This window comes from Crocodylus siamensis, chromosome 1 (assembly GCF_052110815.1).
Source record: "Crocodylus siamensis isolate JL-2025a chromosome 1, ASM5211081v1, whole genome shotgun sequence".
NCBI lineage: Eukaryota > Metazoa > Chordata > Crocodylia > Crocodylidae > Crocodylus > Crocodylus siamensis.
The window spans coordinates 46,817,206-46,840,274 of record NC_143395.1 but is presented as its reverse complement, the minus strand read 5'-3'; the positions used below and the strand labels follow the sequence as shown (position 1 = coordinate 46,840,274).

General features: G+C 43.0%; 1 protein-coding gene across 3 annotated transcripts in view; it reads right to left on the bottom strand.

Moving 5' to 3' along the window:
- Window positions 1-17,918, bottom strand: part of PRIM2 (DNA primase subunit 2) — a 238,641-nt gene extending 220,723 nt beyond the window's left edge. For all 3 annotated transcript variants that reach the window (XM_090034474.1, XM_090034477.1, XM_090034482.1), the window contains exons 1-4: window positions 17,735-17,918; window positions 16,762-16,865; window positions 15,756-15,835; window positions 7,117-7,237 (exon numbers count right to left, since the gene is read on the bottom strand). In XM_090034474.1, coding sequence (XP_089890600.1) covers window positions 7,117-7,237; window positions 15,756-15,835; window positions 16,762-16,865; window positions 17,735-17,912 — 483 coding nt within the window. In that variant the 5' untranslated portion in view covers window positions 17,913-17,918. The remainder of the gene's footprint in view (window positions 1-7,116; window positions 7,238-15,755; window positions 15,836-16,761; window positions 16,866-17,734) is intronic.
- Window positions 17,919-23,069: the final 5,151 nt, after the last annotated feature.

Sequence of the window (23,069 nt, the reverse complement as noted above, 5' to 3'; positions counted from 1 at the left end):
GATGCCTCTAGGGCATTTTTATACCTGTGTGCAATGCAGCGCCAGGCACTTTTGAAAGACCCCGGCACTGCGTCGTGTGCATTTGTATAAACAGAAAAATGTGCACCAGTTCTGAGAAAACAGCAGCAGCACACTTTTGAACTAAAACACAGTCAAAGGTGTTTTAGTTCAAAAGTGCAACACCACCATTTTCCAAACACTGATGCACCACCACATTTACATATACAAATGTGCATGACACAGCACCGGGCACGTCAGCTTGCATGAGGAGCAGGCTCAATTAATCACCGGTATGTTGCAGCATGATAAAGGTACATGTATAAAAGCCCCTAGTGGCCCGCAGAGATCTAGATAACCATGTGGTAGTTCACCCTTGTTTCTGAAGACTAAAAAAAGACGCATTAAATGATTTCCCTGTTGGAAAAAAATAAGCAGATGTCAGTACTATGAGAGTGAAAGGAGGTGTCTATGAAACACTATACAAGTTTCAGAATCCTTGCCTTCCATAATAACACTATAATAAGCAAAACAACAAAGCTCGGGAATACTGCTGCACAGTATCATCTTTAATAAGTATCCAACATGAAAGATTAACCAAAAAAAATTCTACTCCCAAATTATATTAGCTATACTTTATACACAACAGCTGCAATAACAAGATAGTGCAACAGTCACTGCCTTGTCTTCATAAGTGAATTCATACTTTCTGCTACCCCAAAACATAGATTTTTAGAAACTGCACTAACAAGATCCCTTTGGCCTTAACAACAACATAATATGCTAGAGTGACCAGCTCCTACTTCAGGACAGAAGCACCTCAGTAGTCAAAAGAGAATAGAACATCTAATTTATCTGTAAAATAGTATGCTGTTTTACACAGCTGCCTCACACAGTATGACACGTTTTGAGACAAACATTTCCCTCAGATGTAAAAACACAATCTTAATTTGAAAATACTAAAATTGTTAATCACACAAAACAAAACAAAAAAACAAATATTTCCCCTGAAATATCTTCAAATCTATTTTAGTTGCTTTTTCTGCCAGAAACTCAGGCACCATCATCAGCTGTAATTGCTCATTCTAGTAAAATTTAATGCTTTCATCTCCTAAATTAAATGCAAATCTCACAACTGCACACCTGTGTTTGCATATTCCCTTTGATGGGCCCTGTCACCATAAATGTCAGTATTTACTTCTCTTGAGTGTTGCTTCAGGACTAGCTGTGCTCTTCTTGTAGTTGGCTTTGCATGTAGATTCTGTAACATATTTTTGAGAGTTGAAAATTCCGTAACCCATTTGAAATGTTTAATTATTTATATAAATTCTATTAGCATTAACCTTTGGAAAAAAGAAAAGCTTCTCAGGGACAAAATACAGAATAGATACCACAGTATGACAGGGGGAAAAGGAAAAAAAAAAACACTGAATGCTTCTGGAATGGAAAGCATTTAGAATTGAGATTTTCCTCAATTACCATTTTAGATAAAGTATCCAATAGCTTAAAATAATTTAAAAGGTTTATTTCCCCCTGTTAAATAAGAATTTGCTTTCTATTTTACATACAAGTATTTCTTGTTCACTAACATATAAAGCCAGGATTGTACAACAGGCACCCCTTCCCAATCTACCAATGCCATCCGATTAAACCTGGATTAAACTACCAGAAAAGACAGTCTTCACTGTCGGAAGAATGTATCAAGCAGAGTTACTCTGACAGCATAAACATAAATGTAACCAAATAAATCCTCAACTACAACAGAGGCATTGTTCAGGACACATGCTTGAGTCTGGAGGCAGCAACTTGTAGAATCATCTATAATGATTTGTTGGGGGGAGGTAAAGGGATGGAAGAGAACAAATAACTAAATGAGACTGACCCATTTTCCTTCAAAATGAAATTGTGTGCCAGCCAGTTAACCTTTCATGCATCACTTCCCCAAAGATTTAAAAACCAAACTTAAGAACAAAAGTTCAAAATGTATTTTTACCTTATATTTTGAGAGGAGGAAGTATCTGTAAGGTATTACCTGGAGTCCAGGCAAAGCCCCCTGCTGCTGCAGGTTAAATCCAGCCCACAGGCCAAAGATTGCCAGCCCATACTTTAAAGGTGTGAGAAGCAAGGGGTTTTTAGTGATCTCATATTCAGTCATATGTATAGCTGGAAAAAATATTAAGAGAGCCAGAGAACCTGGATAAAAACATAGTAAGAGATCGTAATAGAGTAAACTCTACCAGTGTTCTCAAAGAGAAATTAGGATAATCTATTAGTTACCTAAAATGTTTAAATACTCATGTGAGAAGCATGAGGAATAAGAAGGAAGAACTGGAAATTCTAGTACTCAGAAAATGATATGCAATTAGAATAACAAAGACTTGAGTACCATCATGAAGCACGTAACCTATATAAGCAAGACAGGCGGGGGGGGGGAAAAAAAAGAGGTGTTGCCTTATACGAGATGCACGTTTGTTTGGAGCTGCAATACATAGCAAAAGGCAGACCTATCGAAAGTCTCTGAATCAAGGTCAGTGTGGAGAACAGCAAGGGTGATGCCAGGGTGGATGCCTGCTATAATAAACCAGACAGAAGAGGTGGTCGAGGCTTTCCTTAAACAACTAACCAATGTTTCCAAATTACAGGACTTAAGGGTTCTCAAGAGGGTCTTTATTGAAGCACCTGCTGGGAGGGAAACACAGCAGAGCACCAGCAGTCCAGCAAGTCTCCAAGTGTGTCGGGAATAACTTTTTGATAAAAGTTCTAGGGAGCCCAATTAGGGAAAAAGTTATTTTCCAGTTGCTCCTCACAAACTGGAAGGAACTGGTTAACCTACACATTGACTCTAAACAATCTATATTACTTTCTAGAACAATCTCTGAACTTCAAAACTTTTCACAGTAACTGGTTACCCACTACTTACACTGACCAGGAATAGAAAGTATTCTTTTCATACTTCTTATTCTCTCTTCTCTTCATACCTGCCTCTCCTTGAAGAGCTTAGGAGCTTCTGCAAGTTTCACAGTTCCCTTTACCTTTCACACTTGACCTCTAGACTTCAGCATGCAACTCTGCAGATTATGAAGTATCTGCAACACAAGGAGCAATAGAATGACAGGAAAGTAGAACTGGAAGATATCTCACAAGGTTGTCTAGTCCAGCCCCCTGCTTAAGGCAGGATTGCCCCAACTAAACCATCCAACCAAGAGTCTGTTTAGACTGCTCTTGAAAAGTTCCAAGGATGGCACTTCCACAATTTCTCTAAGTAGCCTGTACCAATCCCTGACCATCCTCAAGAGTCAGAAAGGTTTTGCTAATCTCCAACTTAAATTTCCCCTGCTGTAGCCTGAGGCAATTACTCTTAGTCTTGTTCCATAGAGCAGGATCTCTCAAGCAGTGGGACATGAAGGTGCTATAAGTGGGACTCGGGTTGCAGCAGCAAAACCAGAAGTGCCATGGTGGGACTTCTGGTTTCACTTTTGCATGCTTCGATTGGCCACTATGACCAAGTTCTCACTTCCTACAGGAGTCATGGAAGAGACTGTTGTCCAGCCAAGCTGGTCTACTGTTGCACTTTCCATTTTTCTGACACATCAGGATAGCTTGCACCTATGCCTTTAAGACAGCCTCCTTATACTACAGATAGCTATGGATTCCTTTTCCCTTCAGAGTTGTCTCCTACAGAATCCTGCCTACCTGTTCCCCAAGTTTGTTAAAGTCTTCTTTTCTGAAGTCTAGTGTCCCTATCCTGCTGCTCTCCTTCTTTCCTCCCCTTATGATCTTCAGCTATAATTTCATGGTCCCCTATCACCCAAATTGTCTTCCACCTTCACTTTCTCAACCATTTTCTCCCTTTTGTGAGCAGTAAGTCAAAAAAAGCTTCCCTGCCTAGTTGGCCTCTTTACCATTTGTATCCATTCCTTACACCAGTGGTTCTCAACCTCTGGTACCTTTCATACCCCATGCCGATCGACACAGCAAAAGTGAAACTGGAAGTCCCACTGTGGCACTTCCGGTTTTGCCACCACGAGCCGAGTCCCACTTTTTCCACCACAGTGTGGGGCCTCCCTCCCTGTCCCCCAGCACACTGACACTGGGGAGTGAAAGCCCCAGTACACCAGACACAGCAGGAGACACAACAGTCAGAACTTCTGGCCCGAGCAGGCAAAAACCAAAATGCAGCAGGTGTATACCCCCTGCCTGTGTCTCACATACCCCCAAGGGTATCCACACCATGGGCTGAGAAACACTGCCTTACACAATACAGAAACTTCCGGGACTGCTTTTGTATTGCTGTGTTTCTTTTCAAGCAGATAACATGATAATTAGAGTACCCCACAAAAACCAAGTCCTGCAATCTGTCAGTTTTTTAAAGGTTGCAATGATACTTATTGCATTCCTAACAATTCAGCTCTTTTTAATTAGATGGACTCAAAGAAGCTAAGGACACTAAGGTTTCAGAGCACCATTTTAAAGCACTTTTTTTTTTTAAAGCAAATTTTTACTTTCTATATACATATGGCATACCATTAAAGAAGGGGTGCAAGAGATACAGCTCACAAGTCTGATCTAGCCTGCAGAGCCCACTTAATCAGCCCTGGGCCTGGGTCTCACAGTTTACTCACATGGCCTGTGCCAAACTAGACCGACATGATACCCATTCCAGCTGCTCCAGGATGCATACTGCACATAGCTCGGGACCTTGTTGCATGAGCTGCCCATTCCAGCTAGTCCAGGAACTGCATTGGAAATGGCGCACACCCCCATCAGCCTGGGACTGCACTGCACTGCACCTGCTCCAGGATCTGTGCTGCATGAAGTTCCCTGACAAATGCCACATGCAGCACGCATTCCATACCAGCCAGAATGGGTGCCACAGTCCTGGACCAGCGGGGGCAGACACCATATGCAACATGTGTCCTGGCCCAGCCAGAGCATGGAACATATCCCAGACCAGCAGGAATGGGCACCACGTGCAGTGCAGGTCCTGGAGCAGGGCTGCAGCTTGCTAGGGGCACAGTCGGGCTATGGGTCCACACCACACTGGCCAGATGAGTTTGACAACCCTGCATTAAAGTAATCAAGATGGTATCCCTATGCAAGAAGAGTAAACATACTATTCATGATTCCCTGAGTGCTACTTTATCATCTTGCTGTTACTTACAGTGGCCCCATAATGAGGTTAATTAAATAACTTGTAGCTCAAAACTACTTAATCAATTCTCCTTATTCTTGGTTGAAGAACCAATTAGGTGATGTTATATAATGAAATCCACTAAACAGGATAAAGCCCAAACAAACCACTTTGTCAATAAAGCCACGGGAATCCACAAGGCTAAAACTATATTTCTACCAGCTAAACAAAGCAAAACCAAAAAAATAAAAAGAACATCTTCTCAGAACTAAGTTTTTTTTCACACTCCACCACAATAGAACAGCAGCTGAGACTAATGGTATAGCAGTATTATGTGATTTTTTAATATGAAACTAATCCTGACATGTATCCTTATGTGCCCAGTTTGCTCAACCCAAAAGTTCACCGGGGGGGCCGGGGAAGAAACTTACCACGAACTCATCAAAAATGAGGTCCTGCCTACAGGCATGCAAATTTTCCCTAATGAGGAAGAATTAGGTGCAATAGATCAAAGGAACAGACTCTTAACTTTTGCTCATAGTTATTTTACTGAAAAGATACAGAAATGCAGTTTAGATGCATATTTATCTATCTACAATATTAGTTCCAAGCACCCCAAATTGTAGGAAACCCTGAATCCAGAACTTTGACAGCTTGTGTTATAATTCTGACATAAAGCTTTACATGTAAGATTATATACAAGTATCTTCTTCCACATTATACAAGTTCATAAAAGTTAATAAAAAATAGTTAAAAACAATTAAAGCTTACTAGAAAATTCATTTCTGTGTTATAAACACCAGTTTCAGAACTTACATTCCTTATCCTTCGGATGATTACTTAAAAAGCCAGAACACCACACAAGTGCCATGTTCCCACAAGGAAAGCTTTTGTATGATTTCTGTTTTATGCAATATGCACAAATAAATGCTCCAGGTAAAACATTTCACTTCAGAGTGGATTTATTTTTCCCCTCAAATATATAACATCACAGACAAAACAACATTAAATTAATTTAGGTTAGGCTTCAAGTAGTATTATAAAGAAAGGGAGAGAGCATCTGGCTCCCTAACAGCCTCCCCAGCATTGAGCCAACAGGGAGTTTTGCAACCAGTCCTGTCCTGGGACAGAGCTGCTACCAGCAAAGGTAAGGGATAGCAGAGCACAGTGGGTTGGTGGAGGAAGCATGCCACACATTTAAATTTAAAGCAGTATACACACCAGCCACAAAGATATTCCATAGTGAACAAATGACATTTTTGTGGCTGGTTGCCATTTTATCTTGTGGGGTAAAATTGCCTGTGTGTGATTAACACATTATACATGCACTTAATGTGACATATTCTAGAGGCCTAACAGCATGTCCTATGTTAGGATCATGTGTGCAAATGACAGTAAGCATCTCATAGCTGGCTGACAATCTTTCTATCCCCTGGGCAGAAGGACATCAGGATGGGGGGAAGAAGAGGGGAGTCAAAAGAATACAAATCTAGTTTCTCTTTAAATATCTTTAGTTTGATACTACATTTTAATCTACATTTTAATGTATATTTATAGCAATCAACAAGGTAAGTCTAATATGAGCATTTATACTTCAGTGTAATTAGTATACAGAGTCTTATATGGAAACCACAGCCACCTTTCCAGAGCCATAACTACTGTAAAATTGTAACTCTTATTTCAAGCTTCCATAAGATTTTTGTGTATGTTGTTCTCTCATTAACAGAAACACACATTTTTTATAAATGAAGCAAAACGTTCAAAATGCCATTTTATTTGGAACTAATTGAGCACAAAATAATGCTGCATAAGCTGCTATCATTTTTGTTGCCCATATTTCCCAGTCTCAAGAGTTTTGAGAGAATTTTTTTCCTCTGTACAAGTGTTCATAACTTCTACCGTGTAAACATTTCAACTTACCTCAAAGAAAAGTTTCCTGAAACTATAAAATGAAAAACAACCAAAACTCCTCAAAGTACCATACTTACAGGTTCATACAACAAATTAACATATTCCAGGAATTGTTGAACCAAAGAGTCAGAGAGCTCATTGAACCGGTATCGGAAGAGGTCCATTTCTTGTTGAATGAACCAACGTCTGAGATCCTCACTGTGGTGGAAGTCAAAAGAAAAAAAAATATATATAATCAAATCATTCATTATTCCTTGCACACTTAAAACTATATTTAAGGCCGAATGTAATCAGAAGTCCCAGCATAGTGCTCCTAGTGTAAGATGCACTTAATTTCACCTACAAAAAAGAATAATGCTCTGCAGGTGCCAAGATTATTCTCCCTTAAAAGCCAAAAGACATATTGGGGGAGGAGGGGCAGGGGGGAGTTGTTTTTTTGGGGAGGGGTTTAGATAACAAGGATTATTTAATGCTATATTATGGATATTTATACTTAGAAAAAGAAAATTCCTCTGCTTCACTATTCAAAAGACTGAGTTCAGCGTTTTATCTGATACAACAGCTCTTCAGAAAAGTAGATTTCATATGTAATTTACTGGAGAAAAAATATTAATTTTGCAAAAACAGTTTTCATGACTTCTAAAATAAATTCTCACATTTCATTTGGTTCCAGGGGGACAACAGTCTCCACAGACTCTATAAACCACACAAGTGCTTAGTTTTTCAGACATCAGTTTCCACCCTCCCCACTCCTCCAGGTCCTCCTTCCCCAACCCCCTACTTACCCGGACAGAGTCCCTGCGGTGTCAAGCCTGACTCTGCCCGAATCACTAAAGCTCTCAATCTTTTCCAAATCAATTCAGACCTTCTTACCTGTCTCCAGATTCAATTCAGATTTGGAGATTCGACCACCGAATCTCCTCCAAATCGAATCAGCACCCAAAACATCGCACAGCCCTATTAAGTACCATCTGTAACAGTTCAACACTGAATTACCAAAGAGTCTCTGCTAGGTCTTTCAGTGGCAAAGTTCTGCTTTGCCCTAGACAAGCACAGTTGTTATGGCAATGCACATACCAAATTATTTTATTTTCAGACAAGGCTTTAGATCTAATTTTCAAAGCCATTAAAGGTTGTCGTGCAGAGTTGTCAAGACACAGCAAAACCGAGCACAGGTATAACATGCTCACAGCAACCATGAAGGGAGGGGGGGCAATTACCATATGGAACCCATGTATAATCTTGATTCAGCTTCAGAAAAAAAAGGATTACAGTAACCAAGACTGAAGGTGACAAAATATGAATTACTGTAGGAGGTCCTCATACATGAAAAGACATTTTAAGCTTAGATAAGTAACATGATATTTTTTTAGAAAGAATCAGAACAGATTTCTGTCAATTTTGACAAATGGAGGATGTCTCCTCCATAGAAAGTAGAGAAAACATGCAGATTAGCCCTTCAAAAGTGTGTCCCCTCTTTGACCTGTATGATTTTCATCTTGCCCTAGCTGTTCTACTTGGCTGTTCTTCACTGAAGAGCTCATTTCATGTAGGCATGCTGACATGTTAGTAGAGACAGTAATGCTAGGAGTTAAGAATCAATACATTATTGTTAGCCAAGTCCATGACTTTATTTTTTTCCAATAGTCTAATGTAGAAGCTGAAAAGAAGAGGGGAAAGTATGGATGCCTGTGTTATCCCACCAGCAAAGGCCTACTGTAGGGTTGTTACTAATACTAACAAGAATCAGTGTAGAGAGGACCTGGAGTCACTGAAGCATTCCTCCCATCTCTTAGCACCTTTTGGTCTTACTACAATCACAGACTGCAAAATTACACACTGAAGCTCAAGAAACTGGGGGGGGGGAGTCAACCTGTTCACCAGTCTGATTAGAGATCTGTGTCCATGGCCATGAAAGTCATTTTTAATGATGCTACAAGAATCTCTAGGCTGTGCCTTAGTCTGAATTCTAGCTATGATATTCATAACGTTAGCTGATATAATATGGTGGGAACATGGTAATTTCATTTCAGTTATTTTGCCCAGGAATGGGAGGTTAGAAACATGACACTAGTCAAAGAAAGGTCTTCAGGGTTAAATGCTGGCTTCTAAAGGACTGGGCAAATCACTGCCTTGTTTCAGGGCATTTGGTTACATTGCTTTTCAGAAATCTGCAATGACTTCCCTGAGCAATGGGCATAACTGCTCTTCATTGGCTTACGCACACAGAACAGGCAAAACTGTTTAACATGTTGACTAATTTTTTTACTTCCTTGAATTTTAGCGCATATGAGCAGGTTAGACAGGATGAGGTGCCAGTGGGCCAGATCATACAATCAACATGGAATGTAATTTTCTTTCCCAGTTAACTGCAAGTGTGTTCAATCAATCTCATCACCAACAGCCTCCATGAACTTTCTATAGCTGTCAATATTTAGGTCTGAGCTATGCACTTGGTTTAATTAGCTAGCTCAGTATACAAGAATAGCTCACCTATGATTCTACAATGTTGACGGAAGAAATAGAAGATCCTTTTGCCTCCTTTAAGTGGTACAATCCTGCAAGTAGTTTCCCGACTGATGGGGAAGTAAGACTATTTCTTCATGTTCTGGTGTTACGATGATCTTGGTCAGAGGAAAGTAAGTATCCTGAGACAAACGCATCACAGTAGCAGATAGCATACTAATTCAGCATCATGCCATTGTACCCAAGTGTTTTGCTCTCCAAGGGAGAATCAAAAACACGAGGTTCAGGAATCTTTGGGGTAGAAAGCATATGCTTCTTCCTTTGTACCAAAACACTAAAGGACATTTTTTGTCAACCTAGCTGAATTAGTGATGAAATAAATCCACTTGTAATCCCTACATTAATTTCAGTCTCAAATGTTTTTCATAAGGAAAAAGTTCTTAGAATTCATCATACCCTAGAGAAAGTATTAGAAAAAAAAGCAGCATTTTTTGTGAACCCATATGCTAAAACTCAGTCCATTTAAGAAGTACCAATTTCTGAAAGCATCTGCAGTTTATTAAACAAAGCCACTAATAATGGACCTTTGTAGCCATTAAGTCTAAACCATCATAAACAGTCATATATTAAATACCAGAAACTAATAATTGAATACTTAATTTGTGCTATAATAGTGTCTTATGGAACAGAACACCAGAATCCTAAATAGTATACAAACGGGGGGTTTCAATCTAGAGTATAGTGAAAACAGAGACATGAGCACAAACAAAGCAATAGTGGTTGGCATGATCAGCAGTGGTCTCCGCAAACCAAATACATAACTCTTGCCGTGTGATTTTTCAGCCACCATAGCAAAAAGAAGCTTTCTAGATATTTACAGAGAAGTTTTCCATGTGATGGAACAGCACATATGAAAGTGCAAAGACAATTATTTAAAATATTTTTTTAATGGCAAATAAAGGCTGGTGTCATTAGAGCAGAGCAGAGAGCCAACATTTTGAAAGCATATGGATGCTAACAGGGGTAGCATCGAGTAGATGGTCTTTTCTTTCAAATCCCTTTCCACAAATTTTGCATTTGATGCAGTAAAAGAAAGTGACAAAGGAAATCAACAAGCTAGGAAATCTCTCTTTAAAGCCATGTTTTGAATTGATGTAAGCAAGACAAAAGTTCATCTGTCAAGGACCAAGAAAGAAAATGTTGCTGTAATAGAGATACGAAATAAGAGCTTGGATAAGAGTTTTCATTACGCCAATATAGACAAAAGTTTGGTCTTACATAGTAACAACCAACCCAATTTAAAAGCAGCCTGGATTTAAGCACCTAGGAGAGTGAATCAGAGATTACAACCAGGCTGCTGGTCAGGGTGAGAAAAGCAGTGAAGTTATAGGATTCGTGTAGATTCCAACTATGGATGGTCAAGTCTAGCTATAGAGACACCAGAAGATAATAGACCATTCATATTACAAAGCAAGAATGAAGCAGAAAAGAGTGATAACTGCATATATACACCTCTGGGTGGCACTGTTTGCCCATAAAACAAAATTAAAAGACCACTATAGAAACATTTTAGCTACCAGCACATTCTTATTGTAGATTACTTGACACTAAAATTACACAGATTTGTGATCACACTTTTGTCTAAACCCTTTTCAGCAAAATGAACACACAAACATAAAGCAATAGTTATTGATCTGTACCAAATGTTTACATCCTAGAACTACAAACTGGTATACAGTAATATTTTGCTATACTATTTCACCTCCTGGTCTTAATCCAGTGTGTAATACATAGCACAATTATTCCTCAAGACTGACTATATTTTAATAGTGAATGAAAATACTATGTATATTTCAGATTTCAGTGTGGTATCTTTGTCTGCAAAAGGTGTTACAAAGCTTAAGATGCTTATTTATTTTACTGATGTACATTTCCAAAAAGAAGAAAACAAAGTTTGAGATGGAAGCTAAGTACCAATCTTTTCTACTCAAACAGTACCCCTACTGTGGTTATAAGACGGCCCAGGACAGCTTTTCTGGGTAAGTGCCTCACTTCTCAAGAAGCAAGGTTTTGTTTTCTTAATATCTTTTATTGAACCAGACTGAAAGAAGAGCACAGCATGCCCAAAAGCTTATCTAATCTCTCCCCAAACTCTACAGTTGGTCATTAAAATATATTCCCAATAAAACATATTGCCAAAAAAACAAAATACAACTTGCCTTTTGTATATTTCCTGTACTATCACTAACCCAGGGGTGGGCAATTATTTGGGCCGGAGGGCCACTTAGGGAGTTTTGACAAGGTGTCACAGGCCAGGTCAGCACCCCTCACACTTGTAATAGCTCACCAAAACTCCCTAAGTGGCTCTGCCCCACACACAGACAAGCAGCTAGGATGGGGACGCAGGTGGGTGGGGAGCAATATCTGGGGGCAGGGCCAGGGTTGGGATTAAGACTGTGGGGCCAGGTCCTGGTACAAAGTCACAATCCAATCCCTGCACGCCCCTGCAACAGGCACAGGTCCTCAGGTAGGGGCCTGCAGGGAACAGATCACGGCTCTGCCCCTCCCTGGCCCTGCACTGTCATGGCCCAGTGATCCTGGGGTCTTTCTGGAGATCAACCAGAACCTGCATAGGCAGGACACCCAGCCAAAAGGATGGAATGGGGCTGCAGGAGAATGAGGAGCAGCATTCAGGAGCAGGATGGATAGGGCCAGGGCTGGAATTATGGGTGGGGATAACACGTGGCCAGGGCCTAGGGCAGAGCCACGATCCACTCTGCACAATCTTCTTCCCATGGAACTAGAGCCTATGGCAGGGATGTGCGGGCAGCAGATTGTGGCTCTGCCCTAGGCCCACCCCCCACAAGATGCTACTCCTGCCTCCCTGCGACACCATCCCATCCTCCTCACCAAGCATTCCCTGCCTATGTAGGTCCCAAACCAGTCTCCATGGAGACCCCTCCCACCCACTCTCTCCAACACTCCCAGCAATGAGTGCAGGGTGGGTGGACTAGAGTGCCTGGGCAGCAGAAGCTAGCAGTAGCAGCTGGAAGGGTTGCCAAGAGGCAAGTTTGGCTACCACGCCACCCCAAGCCCATTGCATTCCTGGGGGCGGCAGGACCGGTCACATGAGCCGCAACCCAGTCTGTCCCCTGCACCTAGGCCAGGCAGGGCCGAGGAACCCACTGCAAGCCAAACAAAATTCCTTGGCAGGTCAGAATTGGCTTCTGGCCGTATTTTGCCCACCCCTGCTAACCTCACTCTTCAGGAACTTTAATGCTGCAATAGTTAGAGTTTAGTTGAACAATCAATTCTTACATAGTATTTTTATATCAATATATTTCAAAGTGAGAAGTGAGGCGAAGAAGAATAAAATGCCTCTCTCCAGGTACAGAATCCAAGCCAACGACAGAACTTACAACTCCAGATTAGGATAACATTGCCTGTTGCCAAAACTCTCTAAAAAGAAGACAAGAGGGAGACAAGTTTTGTCCAAAAATCACTTTGTGATTTAGGATAAATGTTTTATTTTTAAAATGGTAAGACCTCCAACACAGAATTAAGGAAGAAAATCTGAAACAAGATGCTGTCACGTGCAGGAAGGTGAAGTAAAATTGTATTCACTAGAATTTTTTTTTTTTTTAGTTCTAACAACCTGTTTGATTTGACACAATTCAAACAGTAATTTTTCTTGTAAAGTCAACATCCAATACATTTTTTATCGCATGATCTATCCTCTAACTTATTATTAGTGAAATTTAAGCTACATACTGTATTTACTCAACTCTGTTCCCTCTCTCCACCATTTAACCGGGGGGGAAGCCTCATCTTAGAATCAAGTCCTAAGAAGCGGACAGGCAGCTGCTGAGGCCAAGGCTCAAGCTCCTACCTTGGGTCAGGGCCATGGCTACAGCTGCTGCCTATACCCCCTGCTGCCTCTGCATCCTGCTCTCTCCTCCCCACCCACAACCCCTGCTCCCTCATCTGCCCCGTCCCACTTACCCTTGCCGAGTGCTGGCAAGTCCTGTCCATGCACTACAGCCGGGAGTACTGAGCAAAGCCCCAGTGGTTTGCTATGGGGTTGAGCTGGACCATGCTCAGTGCCCCAGCCTAGAACTGGAACAGAGCCTGCCAACACAGAACAAGGGTAAAGGGAGGGAAAGAAGAAGCAGAGGCCTGGGGGGCAGGCACAAACAGGGAGCAATCTTCTTAACCTTCCCATACCACCTGCCTCTCCACTGCCTGCCCCCCTGAAGCAGTGGAGGGGGTGTGAATTAAAGATATCCCCCCAGCATAATTAGATTCCATACATAGAATATTTATAATTTTTAAAATTAGTTTTCCATGTATAAAATCTAGTAACTAGAGGGTCATCTTAAATTCAGTAGTGTCTTAGATCTGAGCAAATAGACCAGCAAGTACAGAGACTGAAAACAAAAGGAATTATACTAGATAAAGCTAAAATCTCAGAGTTTCTCACATTTGATCCCAGTCTACCTTAACCTGTATAAAGTGGTCCATAAGACTTCCACAACCAGTAATATTGTGTGGCTGCATTAGTACAGCACTACAGAGATACATAAAAGCACTGTGAAGACCCACCCCAAGCTAACTCCACATATGCACCCTCCCAAACCAGAATCAGTACAGCTATGTTAATGCATGCATTGCATCCAGGCTGTCTAGCACAGTCCTGAAGCAAAGCTAATTTTATCACCTACAGCACTGCACCAGAGACAGATGTACTATTGCCAGCTCAGGAAACAGCACACAAGGAGTAACATGGCATCACAGCACAATGTCACCTACAGCCACAGGAATATTTGATAGGCTCAACCTACCCCTAACCCTGAACCTGTCCTTGCAGCATACTCATAGCAATTTTGCAGCTCATGAATTGAGAGCCACCAGTACATATTACTCCATGTTACAGACTATTAAAAATATTTCCTGAATTTAAAAGTTATGAAAATACAAGGTAATCAATCAAGGCTGGATTCAGGAGAAATAGTTTGTGTAACAAATGCTTCAATACCTTTAGGCACAAATTCTGTTTCACTAGCTTTACCCTTACTGGTCTGACAAAGCCAAGGCTGTTTACATTGTGAGCTAGAGGTAACAGCCAACTATGTACCTAGACAATTGTTTAATGAATGAATGTAGGCCTGGTACCAGGGAGTGTTTTATAATTGGTGAGTTGCCATATTTACTCAAGTACAACACAGGTGGCTTTTCCTGAAAATTAGCTAGAAATTGGGATGCATAGCTTAAATGAAAAAAAGCAGGGAAAGACAGTCCAATCCTGTGGTAACCATACTGTTTCACTCTTCCTGAGCCAAGTACATAGCCAGTGGCATTGGTCTCATCAGCTGGTGGCTCACCTAACTGAGGAGTAGCTCAGTAGCTCAGCTAGAGCAAGACTGGGCCCTAAGCTGACAAGGCAGGCATCGCTGGATGAGTCAAACTGCCTAGCCCCTCTTCTCTTCTCAAGCTGAGCTGAGTGGACAGTCAGTAACACCTACAATCAGGTGAGGGCCTGACCTTATTCGAGCCAAAGTGTTCACTCCTCTTCTTGAGCTGGGTGAGCTCTCAGCTGACTCAGTCAGCACAGCTGACTGTTCCTCTGCCTCGGCTTGAGAAGAAAGAGGACTCAGGAAGTTCAGCTCAGCCAACAGTACCTGCCACATCCTGCAGCAAGGTAGTTAACAGAGCAGCCACAGGTTTTTGCTCACCCCCACCTCCATACCAAATCCAGCTGCCAGTTGTCTTCCCTGTAAAAATACCACACTTACAGCACTTTCAAGGGAAGCTCTTTTTTTTCTTCATTCTGCCTTTCAAAAAATAAAGTGCATGGGTGTGGTGTGTAACACGCACAGTATTTAGAGAGTGACCGGTCTAATACTGGGAACAATAGTCAAAAGCACTGAACTCGGACTATCAATGAGAACACAAGGCAATGGAGAAGACTGATCAATCCTGAATGCTTTTTAAAGAAACACACTAAATTGGTACATAATAATTGTGGTGATATCTACTTATGCTTCATCGGTGTATAAAAATAATTATCCTCCAGTTTTCATCCTGCACATCACACTTCAAATATGAAATTTTTCCTGACCAAGTTTCTAAACTGAGACCACATCTTTACCCAAGTCAAAGAAAAGCAGTCTCTTAATAAACAGCCATCACACATTAATTTTTATCAACATGCTAGAAATTAAAATACATATTAACTCAAAAACATACTTACGATTGACAATAAGCAAGACGCAGTATGAAATGAGAGATATGGTCTTTCCTCCTTGCATCGTAATCATCTTCAGCCAAAGCCTGTAATTTTCATAAAAGAGCACATGCATCAGCTTAGAGCAGAAAAAGAAAATTAATTTTAAAAAGTTAACTAAATGCTAAACCTCAACTTTCACATCACATAACTCAGAGATATTTATCATTAAATATTTCATAGAATTGTAACATACATGCCCCCTTCCTGAGATTGGCCCCCTACTTGGCACCAGGCAGGATGAGGCAGTTTTCTTGCCATGTGGGCTGGTGGCATGTTGGTGGGGGGGGGAGGCACTAAGCCACAAGCACAATATAGGAGTGGATATGGGGCTTTTGGCCCACCCCTGGTAACGCAAGGTATTAATTAGTACAGTGGTTATCCTTTTGATATTACTGCTAGCTGAAAACAGCAAACTAGAATTTATTCTTCATATTACAAAGCCCTACAGACTGCAGAACATTATCTTGCAGACCCTAAATTTGCACTAACTTCAGTACAAATGAAAGATTCCAAACTGACCCAAATAAGTAATAACAAAAACTGTATTTAAATTATACAGGAAAAAAAGGAAAACTTGCTTCTATAAAATTGGTTGAGTTCTTGAATAGTGCCCAGTGTATAAATTCTATAAGTGTATTATTATTCACAACTAGAAAATTGCCCATCAAGAACAACCAGGGCGGGCAGGGACTGAGCCCCATGTCCCACCCCACTCTTCATCCAGGCCCGCTCCTCCCTGGCCTCACACCCGTCTTCTCTGTCCCCGCCACCATGGCAGTGCTCTGGCTGCCACCTCCTGCCCCAAATGCTCTTGGGGGCACTCTGATTGGTTATTTCAGACAACCAATCTGAGTGCAAATAACCCATTACAGACAAACAGACTAAGGCTGCTATATATATACATAAAATTTCCCACAGGAGACACGATGTGGACACAAAGGTAGGAAAGGTTCTTGTTCCAATTACTTACTCTATATGGAAATTTAAGTTTTCGAAGTTCATGTTCCAGCTTGCTTTTGTATTCATCAGTACCTTTCAGGTATTTCACACCAAGATTCTCAACTATTTTGAGTACTAAAGTAATTTAAAAATAAAAAACACAAAGAGCAGTATGAGCACCTAGTATAATATAGAAAAGAAATCTAATTATTGTTTTAAAGAAAGAAAGAAAGGGAGGAGGAAGGCAGGCAGGCAGGCCCAGCATTCTACCCAGTTTTGGTTTTGTTGAAATGTGACAGTACTGAACCATAGAAAATTTGGGTTGGAAAGGACCTCAGGAGATCATCTAGTCCAGCTTTTCTCAACCCATGGGTAGCAAGAATATATGAAAAGGTTGCAAACAAATGTTAAAACTGGATTCTCCTTCAACAGAAAAACATGAGAAATGGTGGGTTTTCCCTTGCTAGGAACTGCTTGGGCCCCCCCCCCCATACACACACACTGGGGGGCTGGGACATGGGAGTCATGAGTGGGGGGGCATCAGCAGGGCCAGGGGCCTGTTTTCTACTTCAGCTACTCACTGGGTGGGAACTGGCCATCTGTGTTTACAAATGGGGCCTGATACAAAAAAAGTTGAGACCCACTGATACAGTCCAAAGTGGGACCATCCCCAACCGGATCACCCCAGCCAAGGCTTTATCTCCTACGTCTTAAAAACCATTTGAGGCAGCGAAGGAGGGTGACAAGTGTTTCACATTCACCTACCCCACCCTCCCTACCAGTTTTAGGTCAGAGCTAAAACTTCTGACCGGCGGGGGCCACACTCCCCATTAGCTGCGCGCCCCACCCCAACCACCAGTGCTGACAGGAGCCCCAGGCGGCAAGCGAGGCCCAGCCGATGCTGGGCAGAGCACCAGGGTCCCTCCCTTGACTCGCCGCCCAATCTGCTGCGCCTCTCGCTCCCGCGCACGCTGCTGGCCCGCAGCCAGCCCCGGGGGACTCACGGCGCAGGCGGTCCACCGCGAAGCTCTCGAACTCGGCGAGCGAGACGCTCTCGGCCGGCGGCGCCAGGTAGAACTGCAGGCTGTGCGGGTAGCGCCCGCGGCCGCCCGCCCGCCGGCCCCGCGCGCTCGAGAACTCCATGCCCGCCCGCCCCTGGCCCCGCGCGCTCGAGAACTCCATGCCCGCCCGCCCGCCCGCCCCGACGGCAACAACAGCGCCGCCTTCCCGCGCGCGCGGCGAACTCCGCCCGCTTCCGCGCCACGCGCCCCTGGCCCCGCCCCCGGCCCGGCAGTCCGCCCTTAGCTCCGCCCCTCTTGCTGCTAGCCCCGCCCCCAAACTGTCCCGGCGGCGTTCCCGCTCCGCCTCCAGCCCCTCCCTCGAGCTCCTTTGACTCCGCCCTGCTGGGTTGGCTGAGCGCGCGGAACGTGTGGGCCGCGCGATAGAAGGGTGGGGCGGGGAGGAGCAAGGGGCGAGACGAGCCTTTTTTGCCCACAAGCAAAATGGCGGCCCCGCCGCACACACCGGCATCACCCGCTCACGGCTTGTCTAGCGTGCGAGTGGAGACTCTATGCTTCCTTCCCCGCACCCTCCAGTGCAAAGCCGCCTGCGCGCGGCCCCCGGCTCGGAGCACTGGGAGGAGCTGTCCTATTACTTTTCCGTGGCGGGAAAATGAGTGCAAATGCAGGGCCGAGGGGCTGCAAAGGTTGAAAACCTCTGGGCGAAGAGAGTTGGTTCAAGGGCTGGATGCAGATAGCAGCCCCACGAGTGTGTGGGCCAGGCAGAGGCAGTGTGTGACAGGGCTGCCCCAGCAAAGGCGGGCGGCAACCGGGAACATGAGGGTGGAGAGGGATCCTAGCCAGGTTGAATTATACTCCTGCTTTGAGGGGTCTGCGGCAGTGGGACCTGAGCTGCTTAGAAAGGCGCTGGGTGGGAGATTGTCATCTCTCATGGGGGGACTCAGTCATTCCCCCCAACCCTCCCCTGTATTTCAAACCCTGATCCTAGCCTAGGCCTACTCTCCCCTGTAGAAAGACTTGCGACTTCTGCAAACAGATCTGTGGCTCAAGGACTGGACTCTTAAGTAAACTCAAGACCCACAATAGAAATCATCCTCCACTCGAGGAATTGCCAACAACATTGGCAACGTATAAGGGGTGCACGCACAGCCCCTGAGATTGGTGGTGCATCCCCTGAAAGAAGCACCACCGCCAGCATCTGCAGGTGGTCCCAATCGCTGCTGGCGGTGTATGTGGGTGGTCACCAACCACCACTCCGCCTTCCTCTGCTGTTGACACTGCCGTGGTTTCCTGTGGGAGCTCCGCGCTCACCGCTGCCATGCCACCACCTGCAGGTGGTCACTGTGCACCCCCCCAGCCTGGGGGGGGCACATGTCGCTCATGGCCCACAATCTCCAAAATAATTAATGTTGGATGCACTGCACGAGTGACCTGCTGGGACCTCTCCTGCTCCTTCCCCAGCACCTCTTCTCTACACTTCTCTGTCACACCTCACTTTAACCAGCTTCCTTAACACACCAAATGATCAAGGGAGGGGTGCATGGAAAACCAGAGCTGCAGCCTAAACCACATTCACAGAGCATGGCAACCTTTGCATGCTCCGAGGACAATTTGTATATCTGAGTGTGCTAGTTCTGGACACCAGGACCAGGAGCCTGATGGCCAGTAGATAAACTGTAAAGTAACTCTCAGTTCTGTGCACACCACAGTGTAGCCACAAACTGCTCTCATTCAAATACTAAAGGGTGATTTTTGTTTAATGTTCTGATTCTTAAATAAATGAGGCTGGAAAACCTTTGAAGTAAGTAGTTGCCAAGCCCACAGCTAGCCATTGTTGTTAATGTCATAATGCACAACACTACCAGCTGAGGTTGACAGGAAGAGCTGACTACATGTGATGTGTCTCAACAAGTTACTAGCTCTGCATTGTTCTCAGAGGCCAGTGAAGGTTGGGGAAATGGTCAAACTAGACAGTTTCATGATGTTTCAGGCAAAGTTCCACCCCAAATATATTTTGCCACATACCTTTCCTTACTTCATGCAAGAGACAAGGATTTGTTAGGGTGATATCTTTTACTGGATCAACTATGTAGCTGGGAGGAAGTTAGACAAGCTTCTGAATGCAAGACCTTCTATGCGAGAAGCAAAAGACCTCACAAAATTTTGGGGCTATCACCACTGCAGCATCAGCCTTACCTTACCACACACTTAACTTACTGCTTCATTCAAATGTCTGGAGTGGTACTGAGTCAAAACAAGGATATCCTGGAGCTTCTGACTTGCAAACAGTATACAGCTTTATGTGCCACCACTTCCCTACTACCACCATGCTGCTTTTAGTGTCCCAGCTTTGCAGGCTGAATAGAATTGCTTGGTGAGCCAGATTTGATCCCCAGGCCTTAAGTTGCTGTTCTGGACACTTCCTACTTACCCATACTATTGCCTGTGTTTGTGTTGACTATACAATTCTTCGTTATCCAGTCTATGGTAATATTTGACAGCAGCAAAGAGAAAACATAGCTCAGTTTCACATCTTTTTTGAACTGCTCTAGCTACTGGTAATTGGTCCTTACAAAATACTTTATCCATCCAGAAGACCTTGATGATGTTGATAACTTTAGTTAGGATTCCTCAGGACTGAAGGATGTTCAACTATGTATGTCTGTGCAGGTTGTCTAATGCCTTTTAAAAAAAAAAGGAAAGAAGAGATAGAGAAGTCTGTCATTCTGTGCATTCTTTGATAGTGCTTAGGCCCCTGGTAGATGTTACCTTTATCACACACCAAATTGTAACATGTTACACATTCAACAAATTTGTTGTACCATAAAAATGTGAGACATTTAGGACCCTGCTATTTATTTTATAAATATTACACACTTAACTGTTTAATTGCACAATAAATTTAGACCAGTTACACACGCAAAGTAATGATAACGTGCTAAAAATGACTATCCAGCTACACAAAGAACCAACCAACTATAAAGCTAGTGCTTGAGAATGTGTAACTCTATAGCTAGTTTCTACCCAGCTTTAATTTGAATTTGTAGAAGGGGCCTTCATGTGAAGCATATTTGTGGCACGTTTGTAGGGCACTTTGATTGGAAATGTGGCGTGTTCAGTCTTGTTTGCAGCCTCATATATAGCTACAGGCACCTTTCTAGCCTTGCCCTGGACCCCGCATGTAAGCTGCAGGGCAAGGCTATTAAATGAGCCAAGGAGACACATACAGGGTACAAGGCAAGGCTGAAAACTTGCCAGAGTGTGGGGAGCCAATAGGCCCTCTGTGCTCCAGCGCTTTGACCTACAGCCAGATGCAGGGCTGTGGGGCAAGGCTGGAAAGGTGCCAACTTCAGGGGAGCCCTGACATCAGGATCAGGCAGAGGGCTGCCCCTGCATCTGGGGACACAGGCAGTCTATAGCCAATCCCCAGGAGCAAGTATGGTACAGCCCAATGTCTTGGTTTGGGATCCATGGCGGCCTTCTGTCTGATCTGAGGGCAGGCCTGAGACCACTGTGTCTGAGACCCAGGGGCTGCCCACCAGCTGTCACACAACTGAGGTCTAAAGAATGTTATGCCCAATTGCAAAAAACATGTATGACGTATATGTCTGATGCTGAGATATTAATATAATATAGTGTCTGCCTTAGGGTTACTGGCTCCTATGCAGAATCTCTGGAGCCTGAATCCATGATACATCCAACCTTGAATACTGTTCCCCCTACTTCCTAGTTATAATGTATCCTTTTGGAAAGGTAGAAAAAGAGCAATAACAATGATCATGAGACTTTTACCAAAGGAAAGACTAAATAAACTAGGACTTCAACTTAGAGAAAAGATGACCAAGGAGGTCTATCATAACTGTTTACCACCTTTCACCTTAACAGATATAGGGGAAATAAAATTCAATTAGGAAGGAAGTTTAAAACTAAACACAAAGAAAGTGTTATTCTACCCTCACCTCCAAGTCCACACACATACACACAGCATGTCATTAGCTTGTGGAACTCATTGCCACAAGATTTTGTAGTCTGACAATTTAACCAAGTTCAAGAGAGGATTAGGCAAATAAATGCAGGATAGGTCAGTTGGAGGATATTAAAACACAGTAGTAGGACTGCAACCTCCAAAATTAGGATTTCCTAGACCTGTAAATGGTTAGGAGCTGTAAAGGAAAAGAAGCAAGGAACAGATCAGTTTTCATAGGCCCTACATAAACACACTCCATCTTAGCATCTGTTCATGCTACTGAGGTGAACCTGCAGATTGACCCAGTGTGGTATCACTTCTGTTCTTCTGCCCCATAGAAAATTTTCCCCATTACTGAGATTAATGTGACTCTTCATCTTCCTCCCTCACAGATCTCATTTTTTGGTATTGTTTCAGCTGCCCAGTAAGGGACTCATTTGTCCAGACTTTATCATGCAGTTCCTTCATTTTCACTGGGGATGTAATGTCAAGTACTTTAGTCTTCTGCTTTGTTGTTTTTCAGCTTTGATTGTAACCTGTACTTACATCTCTAGGACCAGGGTTAACACCCAGATATGCTGACAGAAGGCAAGGTAGATTTACATGTTATAGACTAAATCAGAGATATTCTGGTTCATAATTTTCATCAAAGCTGGTGAGGCTGAAATGCCCTGACTTTTTCTTTCCTATTCCACTTTAGTGGTAAGAATTCTTCTATTTTTGCTTCTAATTGGTGCATTTCCTGTTTAGAAATTTCCATACTGAGCTTCTGTCACTTGGTAAACAGCTCCATGGTTTCCTACCATAGCAGCAGCTGGAGCTTAGTTGTAACTATCAGGTTTACAGCATCTTTCTGTTTATCATTCCTTCACTACTCCGTCTGCCTTCTTGTACTCCTCCTTTGCTTCTTCCAGTATTTCATTGGTGCTAACAACCAAAATTTTATTTTCAGTGCTTTTTCTTTCCTTCCCAGGGAGGCACCTCATCTCTTGGCTTGTTCAGTTATTGTCCTGTCCATACTGATATTCAGCTGTGAATGTTGTAGCTTGAAGAATGTTCTCTTTGAGAACTGCCCAGCTTTCTTCAGATACAAAACACAGATTTATCCTATTTCTTAGTTGTCACAGTACTTTTCTCTTCCCTCCTGCCCCTTCCCCAGGTTTGTCCTGTTGACTTTCTTTGCCAACTTTGGTTTAAAAATAATCTCTCAGATGTTGCGGGGTGGGGTTTGTTTGTTTGTCAAAATACAAATTTTGGTTGCTACTAACATCTTTCACTTGGTAAGCCCTGGCACTTTAGAAAGATGACCTAAACCTCAAATTGATTCAGATGTGGCCAGTTTGTTTGTTTTAC